Below are 22,168 nucleotides of genomic sequence, written 5' to 3' on the forward strand. Positions count from 1 at the left end.
AAGAGCCTGAAGCAGTTTGAATTTTTTTTTATACTGCAGTGATTTGAAAAAAGGAGGGGTCACAATTAGAAACATCACACAAATTACAAAATATTGCGTATATTTATGTATTATAAATAACATTTGTGTTAAATATTTTCCATTGATTTTTAAATTGTGATTATTGATAATATACACGGTAAAGTGATATTTCATTTGTTTTTTGATAACATTGCTCTATCTGTTTTTGACTTTGTTCCCTGTTAACCGCTCGTTGTCTCCTGTTTTATTTTTCCTTACCTTGTCGGTTATCAGTTATAAGATAATGTATAAGATTTTTTGTAACTTTCTAGTTTGAAGGACGATTCTGAAGAAACTTTCTCATTTTTCGTTTTATTTCCTTTGTCCCTTGGCAAATTTGGTAAAGCGTGATGGTGTGCAGGATTGGAAAATTTCTGAACCTGTATCGGAGGAGTGGACCGCTTGCCAGCCAGGTCCAGAGTAGAAACTTGAACTTGCTCGAATGCCATAGTAAAGTCCTCCTTCAAAATTATGGTGTCAACGTTCAGAAGTTCCTCATCATTGAAGATCCAGTGGAGGCCAAAGATTTGGAAACGAAATTCAAAGTGGATGAGTATGTCATCAAAGCTCAGGTGAAGCGATTCAAATCTCTCCATACCGAATGAACTTAACATAACTCTTTTTAACGGTCTAAAAACTGCCTTCTTTATTTAATTAACTTTCCTATGTTTTTTGTAAATTTCAACTCAAGTTAACCGAAAATTATTTATACAGGTGTTGGCCGGTGGGCGAGGTCTTGGCCATTTTGACAATGGTTTCAAGGGAGGTGTTCATCTGACGAGAGACTCAACAGAGGTACGCCCGATAGTCGAAAAGATGGTCGGCCACAAGCTGATAACGAAGCAGACGCCTAAAGAAGGCATCCTAGTTCATAAAGTTATGGTCGCCGAGTCTGTCAACATTCAGAGGGAAACTTATTTCAGCATAGTCATGGATCGTTTTTTTAATGGTCCTGTAATCATTGCATCTCCAATGGGAGGGACTGATATTGAGACAGTTGCCAAAGAGACACCACACCTCATCAAAACGTACCCTATTGACATTTACAAGGGCATCTCGCTTGATTTGGCACAAGAAGTAGCCTTATTCCTTCAATTCGAAGGTCCAAATCGTGTAAAAGCTGCTAATGAGATAAAAAGATTGTATGATTTATTTGTAAATGTAGATGCGACACAGGTCGAGATAAACCCACTCGCTGAAACCTCAGATGGCCAGGTTGTTTCTGTAGATGCTAAGATTAATTTTGATGATAATGCTAAGTTTAGGCAAAAAGCTATATTTCAGCTTGATGATAAAAGTGAGACGCATCCTCTCGAGGCCAAAGCGGCAGAGAACAATCTTAATTATATCAGGCTGGATGGTCAAATAGGTTGCATGGTCAATGGTGCAGGTCTCGCCATGGCGACAATGGATATTATCAAGCTTTACGGTGGAGAGCCTGCAAATTTCCTCGATGTCGGTGGTGGAGTTAAAGAGTCCCAGGTTAAACAAGCCTTTGAGATACTCTCGTCCGATCCCAATGTCAAATCAATCCTTGTCAACGTTTTTGGTGGGATCGTCAACTGCGCAACGATTGCCAATGGCATAGTTGAAGCCACGAAATCTTTAAATCTTAAAATGCCCCTTGTCATTAGGCTCGAAGGTACTAATGTGACTGCAGCTAGAAAAGTTTTAAATGATTCTGGCCTTAAAATTACATTTGCAGAAAATTTAGACGAAGCGGCAAAAAAAGTTGTGTCAACCTTAAAATAATATGTTCTATAGATCAGGCAAAAATCAGTTCATCACTAATGTTAATTCATTCCTTCCAAGATTGAGCCTAGCTTTTTTAGTCATTAAATAGATTAAACTAATCTGTAGTTATATTTTCATAAAAACAAAAACTTGTCAATTTAGTTTTTAAAAAAATTAAACATGTGAAAATCATAGTTAACAATGCTATGGTGATATAAATGTTTGGTTATGTAAAGTATTTAAGTCTCTATTTAAATACCTTATATTTTTGTACTCAAGAATAAATAAGTTTTCAATGTTCAAATGAGTTAAATGTTTACCCATTTACAACTATTATCCTCATCAGTTGTGATATTTTGACAGTCTGGGGTCAGAGGTCAGACATCTCTCTTATCCATCCCGCTGCCGAAGTTCTCCATGGTGGGTCAACAGCTAGGTCTTTTCAGCCCTTAACTCATGCGGTTTTTAAGCTTAGGCATAATTATTGATTCTTAAATATAATCTTTCCTATTTACATACCATTCACTCTAATAAATACAATCACCCTCCAAATAATAGGAGACGGGACCGTGTAGTTAGGTTATTCTACTCGTTTATGGAACCCTCGATCTGGGTTTGATGCCTATGACGTTTTAATTTATAATAGTATAAAATATTTACAGTAAAGTGGTGCGACCTCTTGTCTGTGACACCCAATGGAAGGTGGACTTCCTATATGACAGTATTTAATTATTAACCAGATTTGTATTTTAATTATACTAAAGTTAAGAAATTATGATTTTTTGTTACAAAAATCTAATTTTAGACTAAAGTCACAAAATTGTTAATATTTCAGGAAAGAGTCAAGATAGAAACCTCGTTCTGGTGGCACTGAACTATATTTTAGCGAATCCACCATGTCAATATTGACATTTAAACCTGTATACAATAGAAACAGCCCAGCTTTGTCCAAATAACAGAACAGGGTCTCCCCATGACTTGCTCAAACACAATTTGCATATCAGCCAGGAATTCCTCCTATCCAAGAATTGACACCCTTCAATTAAGTGGGACACATCAAGCAACCTTTTTTTTGCTTATTCACAGGCTTTGGTCTAAAACTGTGTCTGTATGTCAACCTAGTTGGCCTTTTTTAAATAAGCCATGTATTTTCCTTCTTATTCAATTCAGATCCTCTGAGAGCCACTTGTTAACTGTGCTTGATCTGACCCACTAATAAAAGAAGTAAGCTATTAATTCCACTAATTTCATGGTCCGCTTGATCAATTAATATATTACAATTAATTAAGGTTTTTAGTTGAGATAAAAAAGTCAATGGCAAGCGGGATTTGAACCCACGATTTTCGGCTAGATACTCCGCTGCTCTTCCACTTGAGCTATTGTGACCTCGATCCACTCGGACACCAACTCCCATCTCAACCCCACCTTTTGAATTTTCCCTCCTTTTTGCCATTTTTCAAATGTCGTGTAATCGGATTGGATTGGTGTGACAAATGAAACAGCCATGGAGAGCTTTAGTGAAGTACACTTCATTTAAATTCACTAATTTCGTGGTCCGCTTGACCAATTAATATCATTCAATTAATTAAGGTTTTTAGTTGAGATAAAAAAGTCAGTGTCACAAGAGGGATTCGAACCCAGGATTCGGCTAGATACACCGCTGCTCTACCACCTGAGCTATCGTGACCTCGATCCACTCGGACACTAACTTCCCATCTCAACCGCACCTTTTGAATTTTCCCTCCTTTTTGCCATTTTTCAAATGTTGTGTAATCGGATTGGATTCTCGACGACAAATGTATTATTATTAATGTAAGTGTTGATAATAAATAAGACTAGAATATGGATTGATTACAAAAATTCCTTTATTTAACTAGTTACAACTTATTATCACATCAGCATTCAGTTTAAAAAAAATATAAATTTATTTTACACACTGGAAAAATATTATACGTGTATTAATATCAAAACAAGAATAATTGCACTTTATCTTTCTTAACTGCCTAAATAGTTTCAATTGTTCAATCCTCCACCGTGGGACAGTGCGTCGGAGATTTGCAGGAAAAATAACAACTGATTTCGGATGTCGGGCAGTCGGTTAGTCTTTTATAGCCCCATTTACTAAGAAACTCCTCTATCCCTTCGGAGCAGCAGGGGTCGTCGTCGCCCTCAAACGAGTCATCAGAATCTTTGAGGACGAATCCTATCACAGAAATACTTATCTTCCCAACTGGTATTGTCTTCAAAACCTGTTTAATGAAATAATTTTTAATGGAATTGTCATTGAGTATTAATAATTTAAAAGCTTACTTGGTGGTAATGTTTACTGACAACATTAAGTATTAACAGGTCAACAGAGGAAGCATTATATGCTTGAATCAATGAATAGAGAGGGAAGCAAGGAATCACTGTCGTTCTACCTTCCTCAGCCCTTGAAGTTTGCTTAAAAGTGGCCTAAAAATGCTCAAATTAGGTTTGAACAATCCATTTAAATTGAAGAGTGTTATACATGAGTCGGATAGATTGTTGGGCTGATGCAGACTCTGGCGGTATGAGCTCTTTTCCGTCCAGAGGCAGCCAGAGCGTCGTAGTCTTCTGGATGAGGCTGTGTGATCAACCCTCTCCATCCCCAGAATTTCTCAAGCCAAAGAGTATCGCTAACAAGCCCGCCGCCACACTCGATAAAAATGCCTCCTTTCTAAAAAAAAAAAAAAAGAAAAATGAAAAAATATTAATAATAAATTCTACATATTTGGACATTACAAACAAAAAAAAAAGCAATTACACTTTTTGTAAATAATTTGTTAGATTCATTAGGAGTCGAGAATGAGATAGTTTAACGTTTTGACTTTTATTTGGGTCTTCTTCAGGGCATAAAGTGTGGTGCTATTCTTGTGGTGTCGTGTGATATTGTTTCAAATTGGGTTGGTGTCCACACCACCAATATGACACCACAAGAATAGCACCATACTTTATGCCCTGAAGATGACCTGACTAAAGGTCGAAACATCGGCAAAAACAAATGAAAAAAGGTTTTTTTTTCTAAACTACCTCATTCTTGACCGCTCCTCACGAATCCAATCAATTATTAAACAACCGGTCACCATAAAAAACACACTTTTTGTAAATGATGGTTCTACTCACAGATTTAAATATGTGAGCAGAACCATGATTTAAAAAAAGTGAAACTATAAATAAAGTACTTATTGAGAGTAAAAAAATTACAATAAAAGAATTAACATTATCTTTTATAAAAAGCGATAAGTAGCATTTTGCCATCTTGGGTTTTTGTGTGATTTTCCCAACACTGAAGATGTATAAATGCCGGAACACATATTGCAGACCAAACCAGCTAGGCAGACTAAAGTGATCAGTAATGACCAAACCATGCAGACCCCAGAGAAAAAACTCACAAATAGCATTTTGCAATAGTTGAAGTTTATTATTAGGCTTGAGGCTTTTTACCAGATCCCAAAGTTCAGTGAAAGGTCTCGTCTGTATCCTTCAGGCATAGGCTTTTCCTCACCCAGGAGTAGGAATCTCAGCTTGTATAGGCAAGTCTTAGCACCAACAGTGTACATGTTCTGCTATTTCTTCTCTATCCTGGAAATATCAGCTGCTCTAAGTCTATACATATGTCTTCGAAGTTTGCACTGTCCGGTCATCAGTCCTACTATCATTCTGGTCCTAACATGTCTTGGTTTAGTTTTTGCGATGTTCCTTTAATGAACTTTTTCATATCTGTGTCCGGGGATACAGTCCATTGAACCAAGAACTTGTTCTTAACCCACGGACCTTCATTTTTGGCAATTTGGTATGCTGCAAAAGGGTTCAGGACTGATATTTGGCTTCCTTAGCCAATTTAACAATCTCCTCGTTGCCACTGTTCGAGTACCAAAACGAGAGTAATTTTGTTGTCCGTTTGGCAAGGCCTTGATGCAATCCCAAACCTCTCTAAACTTTACTACCGATGAGGTAGTAGCCTTTAATGCTGCCTGCCTGTCCAAGCAGATTTGTCGTTGATAATACCCCCAGCCTTTTATCTCCCTGCCACAGTGTTCAACTGCACAGAAAGACAGAGACACATTTCCCAAGGCCTATATGAATTCTAGTCTTTAGTTTATTTCCAGACAAATCAGCTCTTGACCTGTAATCAGTCTTAGAACAATCTGTATAACATATATAGACATTAACTGTTATCTCTTCCTTCCTTCTACTCTATTGATTTATTTGAAATTTATGAACAAATCTTAATTTTGAGATCATGGTATCAACAGGCATTCCCAGAACCTTGTCTGCGTCTGCCTGAATTATTTCCTGAAGTTGCACCTTTTTATGTGGCTAGTGCAGCTTGTTATTGTAGCCCGTAAATTGTGGCTTTTGCCTCTCCATGGATGAAGAGATGTAGTCATTGTATGTAAGAGGCCAGTATTGGGGGCCGTTGAATCATTTTACTCATTTCTTCAGTAATCCCCAAATAAGTGTTTGCTAGTCTCTAAGATCTTGACAGTCTTCAGATGTAATTCGTTCATCCACTAAACCATCAATCTATTGGTTATCGGGTCTAACAACCGATGTAACAAGGAACATCTCTGGATTTTTTCCCAGCTTTTCCGACAAAACCACCACAAAGAAATCTCACAACCAGTATTTTGCAATAGTTTATGCTAGTCTTGAGTATTTAATAATTAAAAAATAAAAGTGAAATTAATATATTTAAACAATTTATTAGTTTTTTTGTTTTTTTATAGAACCATACTTATGACAAGTAACCAGGAAGTGACACATAATTTCTTTTTCATTTCTTTGACACATTGGACATACAAATTCTATATTTTACAGGGTAATAATTATTGATAAGTACAACTAAATACATAATAAAAATTTTCAGCAATAAATAATTCAGGTTTGATTTTTTTCTGGAATGGAAGAATCATTGGGAAGGGGTCACTCAAAATGTTTTTTTTTCTCTAATATTCCAACCATTTCTAATATGTAATAACTAAAGTTATTTTAAAGTATATAGAAAAATAAAATTAAAAATCCCCCTTTAAAATGAATTATTCTTTTGTACTATAATTACAACTGACCGGTTCAATGTATATTTTCCTTCTTCCTTATATCTGAATTTAACACAGGGGAAAGATTGATGATAACTGCTATGCCTTCCTGTCCTGTTACAAGAATAAAATGATTCCACTTCAACTTATAAGGTAATAAACAAATAAAAACTAATTTTTACCTTATGCTTGAAAGCGGTGAGAAGTACTTTTGGAGTGTTCGGTTTTAAAACTGTCACATTCTGCAACCGGGGCCTGGGTGGTTTTATGAAACCCGCCTGTATGGAAGTCACAACAAAAGGCGACTCCTGCATATAAGACTCGAAGTCATAGACCAGGCTTCTGTTGTAACTGCGGTAATACCTGCCTGCGACAACAATCACATATGTGTCTTTTAAATAAATACTTTTAAAATAAAACTATTAAATCTAAACTTACTCCTAAAATCTGTAGAGAATATAAGCAAAGTCATGACAATGCAGAAGGTGGTGATGAAGGAGCAGAAAGGAAGTGAACGTTGTATTAAAAAATAATTGGGCAACATCTTCGACGTCGTGTCAAGCTAGGAACTACAAAATCTGTACGCCCTATCCTTAGCTGTAGACTTATTAAATGGAAAGATCATTGTTTTCAATCCGTCAACAACCAAAAGCAACAGTTGGGACGAAAGTCAAAGTGACCCCACCATCACGGTTCACAGACTACAGAGTAACAGCTTCCTTCTACAGTCTACAGCATTCTGTAAGTGTGCGTCCTCGCCAAGGTTATAAGTCCCAACTTCGATGGGCAGTAGCACCCCCACCATGCCAAGCCCCCCACCACGGCTCCCCAACCCTTGCCGAAATTCTGAAGCAAAACAACTTATCAACGATGACCCAAAAGTCATTCAAAAAGACATTCTTTTAAACGATATAAGAAAATCCAATAATAAAAACCCTAACGCACTAGAAAATAAAAAAATGGAAACTATTTCTGAATTCACCTCTATAATAAATACAGTCGTCTCCGAGGAACAAATGAACACTGTTCAACAACACTAAAAACTGTAAAAGTCCAGCTACTTCAATTATCACCTCATATTTCCTTAATAACATTAACGTCTGCTGTACCATCCAAAAAAAAGAGCAATATCTCCTCAGAGGCGATTGTTTTCAACACAAAAAAAAGGAAAAATATCGATACAGTTATTGAAAAACAGACTCCCCCAGGAAAAGGAAATTATAGTGGCCAATTTAATTCTGAAATAATTTTAAAAACGAAAAAATAATCTATTAATAACAAACAATATTTTGTCAATTTGTATTATTTTCTTTGAAATTTTTTTAAATTTTACACCAAAAAACTATTGTTCAATAAAACACTTAAAACATTTCTATAAGAAATTACAAGAATAGTGGTTTAATTTTAGCAATAAATACTTTCTGCACACTTTCCTTCAATATTCATTAAATTGCTTGACTTAATTGAGGCAAAATCATTTTGTTGCCTTCTTGAAATGAACATGGATTTTAAATTGAATACCTAAAATCAATTAATTCTGAAATTTTCAACCTAAATATTTAACCAAAAATGCGAAGATTTAGTTAATGTAAAAAATAAATAATATAAATAATGATTTATTAAAATTGATTATTAATAGTTTTTTCAAATAAATTTTTCTGGTTTTGGATATCACTCAAAATTTGAAAAAATGTCGATTTAAACTGATAGGTGTGGTTGAAAAAAAAATGCATAGTAAGTATATTAGATGTGTTCAGAAAAATTTATACACGTTATTGCACAAAATATATTAATCTTAAATGTATTTTAATTACCTAATTGTTTTTAGACAAATGTGCATGATAATTTGGATCATGGTTTGCTAATGTCAAACTCAAAAGTTTGAAAAAAAAATTTGGATTATTTTGTTAGACAGGCTTTGCACATTTGAAAAAAGCGAGGGCGAGCGTAACCTTTTTACCTGGTTACACGCAAATGCTAAAAGAAGCTGTAAAGTGTAAAGCTTTATTCAAACAACAAGCAACAATGAAAATGTTTCACTTGAAAAAAGATAAAATATATTGAAAATTACCTCCAGTCATGGTGACGAAGGTGTGAGCTCAAAGAGTTTATAGAATTGTCAAAGCTGTTGAATACAAAATATGGCATTTTTATTTATTTATACGGGTAAATATACATAGTTACAAGTTCTAAAGAGTTTAAACTATATATAAGCAATATAAATAATAATATACAAACATAAAAAGCATAAATTATATTTTCTTAATCTTTTTATGTAAGGTTTTTGGTTGAAATGAAAAAGTCAGTGTCACGAGAGGGATTCGAATTAGATAAATTTCATTTTAACCAAAAACCGTACATAAAAAGATTAAGTCATTGAAAGAAATAATTTGGTCAATAGACCACTAAATATAATGGATTTAATAAATTATAATATACGTACAACAATAATTAAAAATATGGACATATTAAACATAACAAACTCAAATAAAATATTGTTAGTAATGTATCTCAATGCACTTGTGTATAATAATATAAAAGAAGTGAGAAGGAATGATAAAAATATAATTAAACAACAGAAATATATAAACAAATTAAAGGAAGCGAGATGGAATGATACTGTGCTTGAGCGCTGAGTGAGTAGTTGGGTCCTCTGTTACAATTTTTGGAGGCAATGAGATTGTTCTAATGTATCTAGTAATAACTGTTGTGTAAATAGTTTGTGTTGAGAGTGAATGTATTTATTAGTGTGTGGTGTTTAGTGACCATTAGTCAATGATTATTCGGAGATTGTGAGATGCGGTCTGCCAACGTTTCAGTCTTTATTAAGATCATCTTCAAGGCTTGGGATTTATAAACATTGTTTAAATTTTACAAATACATGTAGGATGTGAAAAATTGAATTTATACAATGCTAGAAATTTTAGATTAAAAAAATGAATTTATACAATGCTAGAAATTTTAGATAAAAAAATGAATTTATACAATGCTAGAAATTTTAGATTAAAAAAATTGAATTTATACAATGCTAGAAAATTTAGATAAAAAAATGAATTTATACAATGCTAGAAAAGTTTAGATGCCAAAAATTGAATTGATACAGGTCAGAAAGTGGTCAGTCGATTATATTATTTAAGAGTTTGTAAGAAAATATCAGGACATTATTTTGTCGTCTTATGTTTAGTGGTTGCAGTTCTGAGGATTCCATAATAAGTTTGGATGGTGTATCCAAGTATGTTCTAGTAATTTTAAACCAGAGAGTGTGAATAAATCATAGCTGTACATTTTCTATTAAATTACTTATTATTTTCTGATGTGAACAAAAAACAACCCCTCCCTCCAAAAAAAAAAGAAAAAAGACCATTTTTCTATCAGATTTACCAATCATTTTTTTATAGAGACATTATTAATTTTTGTTCTTATTTTCTTTTTTTTACCGAATCAAGTTGAAAATTAATTTTAACCCAACTCAACCTTAATTTATCTAGGATTCACTTTATTTTTATTATTATCAGTCAATACTTGCTTCAAAAACAATTTTATGCAGGGCTAATGTTTTCTTTGATAATGGAAAAAGTAAATATAAAACTAAAACCATTTACCTTCTTGGTCAAGATTTAAAAGAAATATAAAAAGAGAAAAGAAGGGAAATAAAGAAAAAATTGATTACCAAAATTATTATTATTATTAAATATTAATCCATTTTACGTTTTTAGTGGTTAATTGACCAAGTTACTTCTTTCAATTACTTACTATTTCTATGTAAGGTCTAATTAATTATTTTTTACTTGAAAAAATATTAAATTTACAATGAATAGTCTCTGTAAAAGACGAAACTGAAAGTAAAACTGTAAGTTACCACCTTTCTGAAGATCTTTTTAATCTTGCGTATTTATGCAGAGAATTTCTCTGGTCATGACTTAAGATCAACCGGGCGGACCCTTTCACCCAAAAGTTAAAAACCATAAAATAATTTAAGGCATTTGTATCAATCAATAAATACAAATTTATTTTTAAAATTTTAATACAAAACAAGGGGATAAAGTTATAATTATCCGCGCTGTGTTGATCATCAGCATTTTGCCATCTTCAGTGTTGGATCTGTAAATAACCACTGAAGATGGCAAAATGCTGACATGTGCATGAAAGACCAATATAACAAGGATAAACAGACTAGGACGGTCGATAATGTCCAAATTACAGATTCATCACTGTACTGACCACACAGAGAAATTTCACAATATAAGACGATGAAAGTAATTAGTACAAAATATTGCTCAAATTGAACTTGAACCGCCCAACAAAAATTAGAATATCAAAAAAGTTGACATTTTCGAAATGTTACAACAGGGTTCATAAAATTATACTTCTTGTCTTAATTGTAATTCTCTAATTTCTGTCCAACAGCTACACTAGTATACACTAGTTTTTTCAACTTATTTTCAAATAGAATTCCAAGGCTATGAAAATATTTTACGTTCAGTAATTGGTTTGAAATATCTCTCAAATTGAACAGGAGTAATGTTTCAAAGAAAAAATCATTTATAAGAGCACAAAGTAAAACAGTCATGTTTTCAAAAGATCTTAAATAAGTACAGTTCAATTGCTAACAAACACTGATTTTCCAATTCTTTATTCACTGGTTATTTTTTATTTTCAAGTTATTCTAATTATTTAATTACCAAAACATTTGGAATTTAAGTGTAGGTTAAGGACTAGAATTCATATATGTTTCATGCAATATTCCGCTATCTTTAAGTCAAAGACCTCATTGGTAATAAAGTCTAGAGTTGTTTGGGATTCCATCAAGGCTCTGTTGGACATTGGAGACAACAAAAAATTACCCTTGTTGAACCACCACAGGGGTCACTTACTGGGATTGTCTCCACTCATGGGTTTTTGAGTTATTCAAATGCGTTTCGGCATTGTGCCATATTCAGTGAAGAACTCAAGAAGAAGAAGAAGAATTAAGTAAGTCTTCGGTTCAATGGGCCTGTATCCCAGGACTGAGTCATGGAAAAAAGTTCATCAAAGGACCATCACAGAAACTAATGGCAAAAATACTAAACCTATGATGTACCATGTCTAGAAAAATAGTAGGACTGTTATCTGGACACTGCACACACCAATGACTCGGAGAAGAAGAAACAAACATGCAGATATTGCCAGAAAGAAGAAGAAACAGTGGAGCACGCCCTCTGTTGGTACGAAGGCAAATGCAGGCTGAAATTCCTATTCGTGGTAAAGGAAAAACCAAGGCTTGAAGGATACGAGACCCTTTATTGAACTTAGGGATCTGGTAAAACAGCTTAAGCTTAATGAAATGCTCTACGCAATGGAGATAGCACAATAGACCAACATTGGTCACACTTTAACCATTGTTTATTTAATAATTATTTTTGTTGCTGAAATTGCATAACTGTAAGGGACACTCATATTTTCCTGAAATTATGAGAACTAAAGGGGGAGGAAAGTAAGTCTCCTTGATTATGAAGGAAACTGTGTAACATTGTACATAGAATTGGTCAAATTGAATAATGATTTGTATAAAATCCATTTGAATTCACTCTTAACTTTTCTATTAAGCCGGAAACTTTAACCTATGTGTTTATGCACACCTAACATATAAAAACAATTTGGAGGAATTCATCCCAAGTGACATTTTGCTGCGCTGGATTATTAATTACTTGCTGGTTTCTTCTCATGCTACTTCAGTCCTGAATTAACATCTAACTTACTTTGATTATCTAATATTTCATGACTGAAATTAGATATAATCACCCAGACACTTTTCTGAAAACAGTATAAGAAGTAAAGAAATGGTAAAAAGGACACAATTTCCTATCATTTCAACTTGAAACTGCCACTAACTTTTTTAATATTTTTTTAATGTATGTATGTAATTTTTTATGCAGGGTATGTAAAACTGAAGTTGAACCTTTCTTGCCAAATAAAAGGAAGAACAAAGTAATCTTCTAGGTACAAATAATCATTTTAATAAATATGGACATTGTGAATTTAATTATTCACAATTAAGTATTTAATCCTGTTGAGTGAAAAGACTGCACAATTTATTTCTACTTCCTCGTACCCATCAATATTTATTCCTCATGTGCCTGTCACTTATGGTACAATTCTAAAAAAAAGTTAGAAGTTAAAAATTGGTTGTTGAGTGGTTAAGGTATCTGGCTCAAATTTGCCGCACTATAAGTTCTGAATTCAAATTCCATCATAGTTCATGATGATTTTTAATTGAGCATAATATGAAAAAAATATAGATTTGTTCTAATCCCTCTTCTGTGTCACCCAACAGGTTAAGCCCACCTGTATGACAGGAATTACTTTACTTTACTTACTAATTATGCTGGAAGATTCTTGTTCAATTTAGAATGGATAAAAACAGGGATGAAAGGACGGCCTGGATAAAAACAAGTTGTTTAAAGGCTTAGAAAATGGTCCTTTGACTTTCTTTTAACTTTTTCATCCCCCACCCTTTCATCCCTTTTTATAATTTTAAAATTAAATTTCATTATACATGTTCTTTGTAGAGTCAAAGAATTTAATCTTTTAGTATCATGATCAAGATTTCACCGGTCTTGCAACTTTGATGGAACAAAGGGTTACATCGCTTTTATTATGAATTTTAATTTTTACCTTCATGTTTATTTATATTTTTTCTATTGTATATAGTTATCTTCTACATACATAAAAGTTTACTAGTACTCAATGATACTAGTAACAGTTTTAATCTATTCAAGATTATAAAGTAACTTTATATAAATATCTTTAACAGTTTTATTATGGTGCAGTTCTTAATTTATCAAATCTATATTTTCTTTTAAAATGATTGTAATAAGGGTTTGCAAGGAGACAATTGCGGTTTATGTTAATAGCAGAAAAAAAACATAAATTACTGAAACACAGTTATTTTATTACAATATTACAAGGCACATTATAAATTTACTCTAGTTTATTTTTTATTTTAGTTCTGGTTGAAGAGAAAAGGGGCAAGGATTATTTATTTATTGACGGTTGAAATAATAAACAACGGATTGTAAAATTTTGTTCAGAGATATAGTTTATGTCATGAGGTGGCAAAATATCACCCAAAAAGATCACTAACTTGCCAAAAAGGTGTCTTGGCAATAAAAATAACAAGATATGTATAAGATTTTCTAAAACAATTAAATTTGTTCCATGTCGAATTATCTACACATGATATGTATATTATATTTACAATTCGCTAATTTTAACTTTTATGGTAGAACGAATTTAAAAAAATTATTATTTGAGCATTTAAGCAAATGCTAAAAATTAAATGCACGTTGTTTCTGTTTAAAATAATCGATTGGAATGAATATTCTATTTGTTCACATTCGCATAATGATTTGATAGACATTTGCTTTTTTTAAATTTATATTTATAACAATTCTTTTATACTTTCAGACAATCAGTTAATAAAAAAATAATCACAGGATACTTTTTTTATATATTTGCCTGATTAAGCATTGAAAGAATAAATTAAGTATGATATGAATAATCCACAATATGTGCTGTTTATAATTCAATCACAGCCATTGATACATATTATATATTTTTTAATATTATTAACCTATACATAAAGTAACTTAATTGAAGCATAGTTTATGGGAATGTCAACATTGCTGGACTTTGTTTTTGTATACAACTAGATAATTCATTTGTCAACTTTTGTACTATGCAAGATAAAGAAGATACAATTTAAAAATGCTGCCTTCATTTTGATATGCACAATGGACCTTGAGAAGTTTTTTTCTTTAAATTCCACGTTTTAAACTCCACTTAAAACAACTTATGGCACTGGCGAATCAGTAGTTCTATGTTTACTACCTCAATCCGGCACTAGCAGCTTTGGAAGCGTTGTAGTTCTCAAACTTCCATCGCAGATGGATCAGTTCTGAGTTGCAGTCTTCCATTGTAACTTTCTGTTTGTTGCTTGAAATACCCATGCATTTTTTGGAACTTCCGTGTTGGATGAGATTTGTCTAAAACAGAATTTTCGTGTTAGTTAAATCAAATGTAAGTTATGCTAGGATTTTTTTTTGAAAATTACATCTGGGTTGTAGCTCCACAACTGATTTCCTTTCAGACCGTGGCAAGGGTAGAGGATGACATCACCGCCAGAATAATCAAGGCAAGCCTCATCTCGTCTAATCTCTCCTGTTTTGCTCAAGAGCCAGTACTGTTATTGAAAAAAATACTAAATTAAATACAATTCATTACGAATTAATTAATAGAGCCTGAACAATTTCTTTCCACTTTGGTGATCAATGCTTTTTAAAAAGCACTAAAAACAACAAAAAAGAATATTTAGATTTTACTTCACTGTATATAAGTATTATATACAATTATTAAAACAGCGGGGAAGCAAATTTAAATATTCTTTAGTTTTTTATTTTATCTGTATTACTATTAACTACATTATAATTTATTTATTTTCAGTTTGTGGTCATCTGTGTCCTGTGGCTATTGTTGCTAAGCCAAGAGGAAAGTTAAAAAATATTAAATACAAAATGCTAAATTTTTTAGCATGCTGTACTCAATTAAGCACAGAAAATTGCTTGTAGCAAAACAGAAAGTTGCTCTGTTAGATAAATGTTAGAATAATCGTGATAAATATTAATTGAAGTGCTAGAAAAGGAGGAAAAGGTGAAGCAACAATTATTACTGCTTCAGTCATTAGTGACTATCATAGACAATTTTGTTTGCCTTTTGGAATTATAACAATATTATTATTTTAGAGGAAAAGCATGTCACTAAAATAAAATTTCTATTGAACAATAATTTGGCAATTGAAAAGTCGTTCTTGCTTGTCTTTTGAAATTATAACAATATTAATATTTTAGAGGAAAAGCATGTCACTAAAATAAAATTTCTATTGAACAATACTCGGGCAGTTGGAAAGACGTTCTAACTTCTCAGAAAATTGTGTAATATTAGTAAACAGCACAGTGGGCAATAGCAACAAATTTTTGATAATTTATTAATTAATAGAAATTTATCAGTTTCGTGTCTTCAGTGTCAACAGCCTGGGAGCAGAAACCCTGCTTCTTAGTATCCATCATCATCAGTGTCAACGGTACAATAATATGTTAATATCAATTCACCAAAAAAGCCCATAAAATAAAGCAAAAGTTGAATTAATTTATGTAATAAATAAAGACATTATGCTTTTGAACATATATGTACAGTACAAATATTAAATAAAAGGAAACTTGAGAAACACACAACCTGCACCAACTTAAAATAAAAATAACACATGACAATTTTACATGAGGCAAAAGTCATGATCTAACACCTTTTTCGTGATCACATACTTTTTTTAAGCTGAAGGCTAGTGCAACAGACTTCATGCAAACTTTTGGCATTCACAAACCACCTGAAAAGCTCTAATAATAAAGAAAATAAATGTTTCAACTGCATAGGCAGTAAATTTATCTGCACATTTTATCCAGTGTATTTCAATTAGTGCATTGTGTATAATTTTTTTAAAGTATTAGATAAACATTTGAAGGAAATTTTTTTTTGTCATTTGGTAATTTCGTTGACAAATAGCGAATACACCATTAAAAAAAAAATTGTTAAATTAAAATATCCTGTTTATTAAAATTGACAATAAACTTTGATAAATATTTAAAAAAAAATATGTTTGTTAAAAATGTTAGGTTATCTGCCAATTTGTAAGCAATTGGAATATGTTTTTACTTATATTATCAACTTTGCTAGTTGATTCAAATTTGAAAAAAATTTTGCCTTCAATTGATGGCATATAAAGTAATGATTATTTTTAGTTGTTCTCTTTCTAAAATGTAAATGTTTGTCTGTTGGATGTTGATCATTATTCTTGTCTTTTTAGTCTACCTGGTTGCCTCCTTGTTTGTGGCATGGCCAAAGTCCAATTGGTTTGTGCAGGTCTTCCGGTTTGCATGAAGAGTCGATACACTGTCTGTATGCTTCGTTCCTTATCTGGCAGACAATATTGGAAAATTATTAAAATGTATTAAATTTTATAATTATGTTCCCTATATGGCCTATAAAATTGTGATTAGAAATTTTCAAATGCGCACTCCAAAATTAGTAAAACTAAACACAACATAATCAGGTCATTTTTCGCTATGAAGGAGGAGTTTCTCAAATTTCCTTTTACTTCTCGATCAAGCAACTTCGAAGATAATTTAATTATCAGTTTACTTGATCGGTGAAGTGTTTATAAATGAAAATAGACCTGATTTCCTCCCATCATATGACAAGGGTAAAGACCAACAGCTTTGTGCATGTTTGCCTTTTTTGCAGGCGAATCCAGGCATGTGCCTCTTCCGTACCCAAGATTCCTTACCTTAATAAAAAATATTAATTTTAATATACACAAAATTTAGAAAAAAATATATACAGTAGAATAAAAAAATAAATACAAAATAAATCTCATTGATTGAAGATGGTTCATTAAAGATATAAAATTGTAATGTCAATTAATAAAATAAGTATCTTTAAAAGCATAATAATTACCTCTCCTGATGCTACTGAGTCACCAGGAATGAATAGTTCAGGGAATACGTTGTCTAGGTACCATTTGAATGATTTACAACCGAGTCTTTTTCTCAATTGTTTCCTAGGTTCTACATCTCCAAAGTCACCCTGCAGTGATAAATAATTAGAATTATGATTTTAAATTAATTATTTCATAACTTACCAGATCGTTTCCGACCCTTTGGTAGTAATATTTTGCAAATTCGTCCATCCAGACTTCAGCCAGTCTTACGGAGTTCCTCTTGAGGACGTTAACGCCCGACTTCCACTTATAGGGAGACCTTTTCCTAAATATATGACCGACGTGTGAGCAAGGAACGATTTCTAATGTACCTCCACACATCCAAGTCTGAAAAATATGATTAAAAACGATTATTAAAAGAAGTGGTAGGCGCACATTTTTAAGGAAAATTAATTTGGTAACATTTTTATACGGTTTTACATAAAAATATTACTTTGAATGATAATTCCAAATTTTCACCGCCCCAGATGTCAAAACCACTGTCGTATGTACCAAGTTTCTCAAAGAACTTTGAGCTTATTGAAAAAAGACCTCCAGCCATAGTTGGACTGTGAATAGGTTCTGCTGGATTAGTGTGTCTCTGTTTTTCTCTTTCTGGTACTGCATGCCAGTTAAACTGGAACAAACATTCAATTTTTTATTAACATTATGATATAAATATCGATTTAAAAATACCTGCAGATTCCAGTCAAAGCCACCGACATTGACCCCTCCGGAGTCTCTCCAGTGGTATTCCATGGTCTTATCATCAATGACATCTATGACAGGGCATACAACTGTTGTTCCATCTCGATATATTCTGTCTAGTAAAGGTTCCAGCCAACCCTTTGCACATTCACAGTGCGAATCCAAGTAAGTGAGAACCGGTGCTTTGGCATGTTTTGCACCGAGGAGTCTAGCCCTTATCAGTCCTTCTCTTTTAGTCGCTCTGACTATTTGAACTTTAGGGTACATCGCCATGTACTCATCAAGCTGACGCTTCAAATGTGCTAAAGTCAAACAAAATATTTTTTTGGGGTTGTAGCAAAATACAATTATACATAAATTATCTTTGACATACGCATATCGGAATAATCATCAACCAAAATAATCTCCTTAATTAGATGGGGCGGAGAACGGTCAATAACCGAATGGACTGTCCTGAGTAACACAGACCAGGCCTCGTTATGGAAACAAATAATGACAGAAGTCGGAGGAAGGTCTGTTGCATATTTCTGTGATAGACACCATGGATCTCTCGGATCTGGAAGTGTCCTAGAAAACAATATTATTTTGATAATTGTGCACTAGAATGATGTAATATATTCATCTACCTGTGAACAGATATTAAATCAGATATATATTGATTAAAGGCATTCTTTTGCCACCCTTCATCGACTAGTTTCTTTACTTCTTGGGTTATATTGGATGGAAGTATCACAGGTTTTCCTAAAGAAATTAAAAAAAATAAATTAGATCTATCTCAATTGAGCAATTTTATTGGTTAATATTTCAAAGCTTGCTATAGTCTAGTTTAAATTCAGTCATAAAATTAATATAAACTACAGAACCAGTATCAAATGCATACATTTGTTAATTCTTTAATGAAAAAATATTTTGACAATTACATCCTACTTGAATTTTGGCTTGTTTACATATAAATACTACTGATAGGATTTTAATCTTTTTATCAAATCATTTGTATACTTTGGCTGTTAGTTTTGATCAAAACTGATACACTTGACGCACACTGATACACTTGATAATTCAAGTACTCGTTCTGAAGGTGGAAATACAAATAGCCACCTGTTTAAATGTACTCTGGAAGTTTTTCTTCTATTCTGTATTAGCCAGAAACAACTCAGAATTAATTTCGATTATTCGGTTTTGCAATGATTTTCTATTTAATAATACCACCAGATATGTATAAATCTGGTGAAAAGTGCGAATGAAAGGGTGGTTGTACAGAAGCTAATTGTTTTATTGCCAATATTTCACTGGCTATGTTTTATGTCACCAACACCATGATACAATTTTTGAAAGCTTGGCAATAAAAAAATTTGCTTCTGTTGAGCCATCCTTTGGTTATAGCTAATAATTGTGTAACAAATATCATGTGTCACCTAACTTATTATTTACATATTACATGGCATCAGGTAGTGAAAATACAAAAAATCGTGAATTTTTCCATTTTTATCTGTTTTAAAATAATATCATTATTTTGGTTGGATGGATGATTTTTATTTTTTGTGAAATGTACCAGAATTTTTTTAAAATCTAAGATAGTGAAAGATACTCTCATCTTTTCTTTTATTTTGGTCAAGTTTATTGTGAATTTCCTTGGTTTAAAGTTGAAAATAAGAAGAAAAACTTTTTGGCAGGAGACAAAAAATTTAAATTATTTGGTAAAAAATTTAGCTGACTAATTTGTGTATGTGCTTAACTGAAGCTTTACTTTTTACTACTTTTTACAATAGTGGAAGTTAATAGTCAGGTGAAATGTACACACAATGTAGATTCAAATTTAACAATATAATTTAAAAAAATAATTAGCGTCATGTCACTAGGACTTTACGTACCCATTTCTCCATAGAGCTCGAGGGATGATTTGACGGAGTAGACAGGCTGTGAGGCGGGTGGTGGGGGCGCATGCTGTGTGGTCGGCTCGCTCGTCCAAGGCGGCCTCATGTCGGAGAGGAGGAGGAGCGCCGTCAGGAACCATCCGACGAAGAGGACGAACACCAACTTCCACAGTGTCGACCTCCTCCTGACTCCTAGCATCGTCCCTACCCCAGATTTACCCTGGAATGAGACAAATCGTTATTGGCTGGGAGACAATTTGGTCGAACTTTTAGACTAATTTGACTTATTTTCACCATTGTATAGTCATTGTAAAGTTCAATGAAAACTTTTCATGTGAAAAGAAGCCTATCAAACCATTCAAAGCTTCTCGTTGGGAAACAACTGAAAGCTCATGTAGACAAAACGATACCAGGCTATTATGCCATTATTGATGGCTGTTATTGACAGAACCATCATGACAATGGGGAAATAGACTGAGCTAATGCAAAATGCATTAGGCATTGTTGAACATCGGCATGGAACACAGCGAAACAATCAGATCTCGACTTGCAGTTAAGAAACAGATTTGAGGAAAATTTTGCTAGGAGAATGAGCAGATATTAGTTAAAAAGAGAGCATGAATAGTTTTCAGTTGAAAATGCTTCAAGAGAGTAGTGAATTTTCTTAATTTCATAAATTCCGACTTTTTGAACCATTTCGAAATGGATTTGACCAGAAAATTTTATTCATACTTGGATAAATGATAGGTGTGGTCTTTCATACTTGTCCTAAGCTTAACTGAAGATATTTGTTCTAGTTTCTTAGTTTTATTGGCCTCTAACCTCCTGTTATAGTTACAAATAAGAAAACTAGTCTGGACTACTGAAATTCATTATGGGACCAAAGTCATATATATAAAAATCGATACATTTTAAAAAGGCGATATTGGAGGATGGAGTTTGCATGTGCCGATCATTAGAGAGTCCTATTAGAATACAAAGAAGTGGGAATGAACCTTGGCTGGAGGTCTACTGGGTGATGTACCTGTTCATTTTTTTCGTTTCCGATCATTTTTGTCCGCCTATTCTCGCTGTCTTGGTCTGTCAGACAACGTCTGAAATTGTCGGTCTCTGTGTTATTTTTCCAATGTGGAATAACCGTTTTTCGAATTTTGACAGACCAGAATAATTGTAAAGAACAAACTCAAATTATTATGTTGCACGGCCAAACTTTTGTGATGTAATGTAAATCGAAACTAGCAGTAATGCCTGTTCAACGTGACTATTATATTCATCAGGTCATTCACTTCTGGCTGGATTCTGTTTGAATAGATCATCCATGTTTATGTACTATTTTGGAATGAGGCCAGAGTTTGGTTAATTGGAGTAGAAAAAAGTCGATGATCAATCAGAATGAAAAATCGACAAATACTCTAAACAAAAGCGACAGGATTCCTATTAAAAACCAATGTGGATTGGTTTTTCGATTATACTCCAAACAGAAAGTACGGTTTATTTTATCTATTTCATACCTTGCCTAAGTTCATCGCATATTTCATAAAATTGAGATTTTCTCAAGGAAAGGAAAAAACAGAAGAAATATTTTTTTATAACACTTTTTTTCTTTTTGGTATGGGTTATGGCCTATGAAGATAATCTGTTTTCCGATGAGAACATTTGTCTTCCGGGACGTTTTCCTTCAGTATGAAGCAGGCGGTTTCTTGCGCTTTTCAACCTTTATAAATGATATTTATGTCAAACCAAACTTTGACAAAGGACGGGATGTTTGAGTACCTCCGGCGAAAGTTCCAATTCGAGTGGGTCCCTATATTTAAGAAGGGCCCCCACAACTTTTAATGACCTTCTGGATAATAGAGAAGGTTGAAGCGTAACAAATTAAAATCAAGCGACTCTTAGATATTTTCTCTTTTCTAGTTACACTAGTTTTTCTCTTGTTTTGTAGAATCTTGAAAGAGAGACCTTAATCAAAATATTATCATTAGCAGAAAGCTGGATCCTTGGCTTAATACAAATGACAGCACGGAAATAAAAAGCTTAAAAGCAATTGTCGGCTACGAGACGTGACAGGTTCAATAACCATTGTAAAAACCGTTAATCAATCGAGAATTACAAATTACAGCTCAATTGAATAATGGGTTAGCAACCATGTGTCTATGTCTATTGAG

At 32.9% G+C, this 22,168-nt stretch overlaps 3 protein-coding genes across 7 annotated transcripts in view; 1 reads left to right on the forward strand and 2 right to left on the reverse strand.

Moving 5' to 3' along the window:
* The first annotated feature begins 222 nt into the window (after positions 1 to 222).
* LOC106669285 (succinate--CoA ligase [GDP-forming] subunit beta, mitochondrial) lies at positions 223 to 2,094 on the forward strand. The gene is made up of 2 exons (XM_014398632.2): positions 223 to 632; positions 775 to 2,094. The coding sequence occupies exons 1-2, from the start codon at positions 411 to 413 to the stop codon at positions 1,810 to 1,812; spliced, it is 1,260 nt and encodes a 419-aa protein (XP_014254118.1). The 5' UTR covers positions 223 to 410; the 3' UTR covers positions 1,813 to 2,094.
* Positions 2,095 to 3,637: 1,543 nt separating this feature from the next.
* Positions 3,638 to 7,637, reverse strand: LOC106669341. Its single transcript, XM_014398755.2, has 5 exons — positions 7,293 to 7,637; positions 7,037 to 7,221; positions 4,304 to 4,492; positions 4,105 to 4,248; positions 3,638 to 4,043 (listed from the first exon to the last, which is right to left on the reverse strand). The coding sequence occupies exons 1-5, from the start codon at positions 7,396 to 7,398 to the stop codon at positions 3,816 to 3,818; spliced, it is 852 nt and encodes a 283-aa protein (XP_014254241.1). The 5' UTR covers positions 7,399 to 7,637; the 3' UTR covers positions 3,638 to 3,815.
* Positions 7,638 to 14,588: 6,951 nt separating this feature from the next.
* LOC106669315 (putative polypeptide N-acetylgalactosaminyltransferase 9) overlaps positions 14,589 to 22,168 on the reverse strand; it is a 55,801-nt gene continuing 48,221 nt past the window's right edge. For 4 of the 5 annotated variants that reach the window (XM_014398714.2, XM_014398709.2, XM_014398711.2 and 1 more), the window contains 10 exons: positions 20,001 to 20,223; positions 18,756 to 18,870; positions 18,503 to 18,696; positions 18,118 to 18,431; positions 17,876 to 18,058; positions 17,584 to 17,769; positions 17,400 to 17,528; positions 17,119 to 17,229; positions 14,947 to 15,075; positions 14,589 to 14,878 (listed from right to left, as the gene is read on the reverse strand). In XM_014398714.2, the coding sequence (XP_014254200.1) occupies positions 14,720 to 14,878; positions 14,947 to 15,075; positions 17,119 to 17,229; positions 17,400 to 17,528; positions 17,584 to 17,769; positions 17,876 to 18,058; positions 18,118 to 18,431; positions 18,503 to 18,696; positions 18,756 to 18,870; positions 20,001 to 20,202 (1,722 nt within the window). In that variant the 5' untranslated portion in view covers positions 20,203 to 20,223 and the 3' untranslated portion in view covers positions 14,589 to 14,719. Of the gene's footprint in view, positions 14,879 to 14,946; positions 15,076 to 16,754; positions 16,860 to 17,118; positions 17,230 to 17,399; positions 17,529 to 17,583; positions 17,770 to 17,875; positions 18,059 to 18,117; positions 18,432 to 18,502; positions 18,697 to 18,755; positions 18,871 to 20,000; positions 20,224 to 22,168 lie in introns of all 5 variants that reach the window. The other variant, XM_014398712.2, reaches the window with a different exon arrangement.

Source organism: Cimex lectularius, unplaced genomic scaffold (assembly GCF_000648675.2).
Source record: "Cimex lectularius strain Harlan isolate CLEC.00 unplaced genomic scaffold, Clec_2.1 scaffold35, whole genome shotgun sequence".
NCBI lineage: Eukaryota > Metazoa > Arthropoda > Insecta > Hemiptera > Cimicidae > Cimex > Cimex lectularius.